The sequence below is a fragment of the Rhagoletis zephyria genome, unplaced genomic scaffold (genome assembly GCF_001687245.7).
Source record: "Rhagoletis zephyria isolate East Lansing unplaced genomic scaffold, Rhagoletis_zephyria_1.1 Rzeph_scaffold_26454, whole genome shotgun sequence".
NCBI classification, from domain to species: Eukaryota; Metazoa; Arthropoda; class Insecta; order Diptera; family Tephritidae; genus Rhagoletis; species Rhagoletis zephyria.
This window is the reverse complement of record NW_016183512.1, coordinates 2,160-5,528: the sequence shown is the minus strand read 5'-3', so window position 1 is coordinate 5,528 and position 3,369 is coordinate 2,160. Positions and strand designations below refer to the sequence as shown.

At 35.7% G+C, this 3,369-nt stretch overlaps 1 protein-coding gene across 1 annotated transcript; it reads right to left on the bottom strand.

Moving 5' to 3' along the window:
• Positions 1-1,280: 1,280 nt before the first annotated feature.
• GstT4 (Glutathione S transferase T4) lies at positions 1,281-2,938 on the bottom strand. The gene is made up of 2 exons (XM_017638730.1): positions 2,609-2,938; positions 1,281-1,441 (listed from the first exon to the last, which is right to left on the bottom strand). Exons 1-2 carry the CDS (start codon positions 2,921-2,923, stop codon positions 1,337-1,339), a joined length of 420 nt encoding a protein of 139 aa, XP_017494219.1. The 5' UTR covers positions 2,924-2,938; the 3' UTR covers positions 1,281-1,336.
• Positions 2,939-3,369: the final 431 nt, after the last annotated feature.

The following is a 3,369-nucleotide window of genomic DNA, read 5'->3' as shown; positions in this document are numbered from 1 at the left end:
CCCTTTGTGTGACAACATCAAAACCATTTATACAGTGGTAATTTTTAAAAAAATGTTTACAAACAAACTATACCTACTAATTTCAGTTAAAAATCTTAAAAAAGACTAAATTTCTTAATTTCCCCATTGAAAAGTTAACAAGAGTAACCTTTGCAGCGAAACAAAAAAATTTTAAACAACCTTTTGCTTCTTCTCTTCATTGAGTTCTCCCTTCGAAACGGTAAATATGTATGTAGTTCACTACATACCCCCCTGCAGCGCCTAGCGGTCTCGAATACATACGGGGGGACTGGGAAACCTTTCGATGCCCTGGGGGACCGTACTAATCATCAGTTGTCCGTAGGTCACCAATCTGGACCGCCAGCACCGCTGCCGCCCTAAGGCCGAGATTGCTTCCGAGGACCGCCCGCAAGCTTTACCGAGGACTGCTATTTGTACTCGCTGTCATCCAGGGCCGCTGCAATAATCATCCCCACCGCCCACCAGGGTCCGCTGCTACCACCGGAATTATCGTCGCCCCAGGCCGCCGTTACTACCCGTCACGACCGTCCGTCTGCCCGTCTGCCCGTTCGTCCGTGTACACGATAACTCGAGCAAAAATTGAGATATCTCAACGAAATTTGATATGTTTCCATTTATCCAAGGTAGGTTGGTATTGAAAATGGGCGATATCGGACCGTAAACACGCCCACTTCCCATGTAACGGTAATTTCCAGAAATACGGAAACTACGATATTTTAGTAACTACTAAAGATAATTCACTCAAAATTGATATTTACAATAAGTTTTAGACGAAAAATAAGAATATTTTAAATTTTTAGAAAATTGGCGTAGCATTAGCACGGTAAACTGTTCTGTTAAGCCCAACGCAAAAGACTTCAGAATTGCGGACATTTATGCTGATAAATGTACGCTGCCGAACTATCCTTTATTAAATGGCGTTTCCAGATTGTGTCAAATGCACATGCAAATTGACAATAAGCAATAAAACAATAATTTAAGAGAAACAAAAACTATCGATAGTATTGAAATCTATCGATGGTGGTACGATAGTCAATAGTTTCAGACCAATACAGGCAGGTTAATATGGAGGCTAAAATGTTCTACAAAAATGTGAAGCGGGAAATTTTAATAAGGGCAGGTTCTGCAATTCACTTCCGAGGAAATATCAACGCCTACCAATTTGAAGTCGAAAGCGAGTCTTTATTGAAATTCACTCGGAGTGAATTGCAGAACCTGCCTGATAATGTGATAATTTATTTTGCCTTCATAAAATGCAGTGGTAAATTCTTAAGATAACTTACTTGGTTGATCAATCTCGCAAATTGCCATCAAGTCAGCGTAAGAAAGGTTGTCGCCAATAACGAATTTGTTCTTGTTTAAAAATAAGATTTTCAAAATCTTTAAAAGATTGATTTAAACGTTCTGTTAGAAGACTGGCCTATGATAAAAATAAATAAATTAATTAATAGAGTAGAAAACACCGTGAAAAAAATCTGCATATCGTTGTCATTATTACAAAATACCCTAAGTGACTTTTTGGATTTTTTTCCAGTAGGCAATTCTGTGATTGCTTCTAATTAAATGCTTGGAAACAGACCTTTCTCAAAAACACTTCTTTTTTGAATGCTGCATTAAACTATGTTCCCATTAGCGTAATTTAGAGGTCAATCTTAATTTACGCATAAATTAAGTACAAACTAAGTAATTTCGCCTTGTAATGTCTCTCAGTAAATTAAGTTGAAAGTACGTAGTTTATCTTAAACCAAGAACCAAATCACGAACAAATCAGTATCGGCTCTAATTTTATCGATAATAATCGAAAAAAGAATTGTCCCATAACTGATATGTCATTGTGTTTGGACGTTTTTGTTTTTAATAATCGCGCGTGGTAGTTTGTAAAATATTTCCAGAAGCTTTCTCTTTTGATCACTCATCTAAAATCTAAAAAATTACCACAAACAACTCAGAATATAAAAATATACGCAATTACTCACATTCGCGATCTCTTTTGGTTAAATAAACAATAACACAGGGTTGCTACAAAGCTGTCAAGACAAATAAAGAATTGCATGTATGAACGCACTTAATTTACTGAGTTATTTTAAACGAAACTAAGTATTTTATGTTGGTAATGTGAACATAGTTTTAGAAGACATTCGTCGTGCCAGAGCGCATTCGTATAAGGTTTCACAGGGATTCCGAAGCCGAAAGTCTGTAAAACTCTTACCATTCAGGAGAAGAAAATGTAGTTAAGACATGGATCTCGAAAGTGCTTTCACCTAAAAAATCCGAATTAGTTTACCGACTGGTTTTATATGAAAATGTTTAGTATCTTCCAAATAAAAATAATAGTTTTCGCGTTTTTTGAGATATCGTCTTCAACTATTTTGGGTAGTTGACTCTTATTTAAGGTCTGCTTCTCAGTGAAGTTATGCACCAATGCTCGTAATTAGGATTTGAAAGCTTACTGCCAAGTGGGAGTTAATTCATACTGTGAAATCGTTCCAAAGCGAACTAATACCAAATAAAAAAGTTTCCTTCAAGAAGAATTACTTAAGGCCTTTCGAAATGATGAATATACATGTATGTATGTATGTATACCTACATTCGTTTCTTCAGTAGATGTCTTGCCCAGAATAGGCAAAAGCCATTTTTGTTTGAAGTAATTGCTGCATGCCAATCCCATATTTCGCTGCTGCCATTCAAGGAACTCATCAACTCGACTGCGTCCAAAGTTGCGGCGTGGATACCAGTGTTCCGGCACAATTTTCTCTCGGTTTAGGTGTCGAAAAATAGCGACACTTTCGGCCAATAAGAAACTGTCATCTTGAATGACCGGCAAGCGCTTGAAATGACTCACTTTATCACGATATTCGCCAGTTAAATGCTCACCTGTGAGAAATAATAGTAGGATGTACATTAGTTTATCATCTTTGTATACCATACATATGTATGAATATGTTATTTTTTTTGCTATATTATACTTTTTATTTGGATTCCAAAAGTGATACTGCTGCTTTTTCAAAAATACTGCATTTATACGAAAAAATATTTTGTTCCTACCTAAATTTTTATATGCACAAAAGTAGTATAAATTTGATCCGATAGGTGCCGATTTGGTTCATATTTAGGACGTACATTAACTACGTGAAAAGGAATAACTCCTCTAAAAATTTTGCCGATAGGTGGCGCACGAGTCGATATATTTTTTAAACCGGTATTTATGGTCCCATTTCGTTCATATTTAAAAAGCTTGCTTTAACAATATTTGTTTTTACTATTAACTTATTTACCAGTTTTGAAAATTTTTCTTTTGCTTGTATAATGTTCATTAATTTTTATTTATGGCTTTCCAATTATACAATA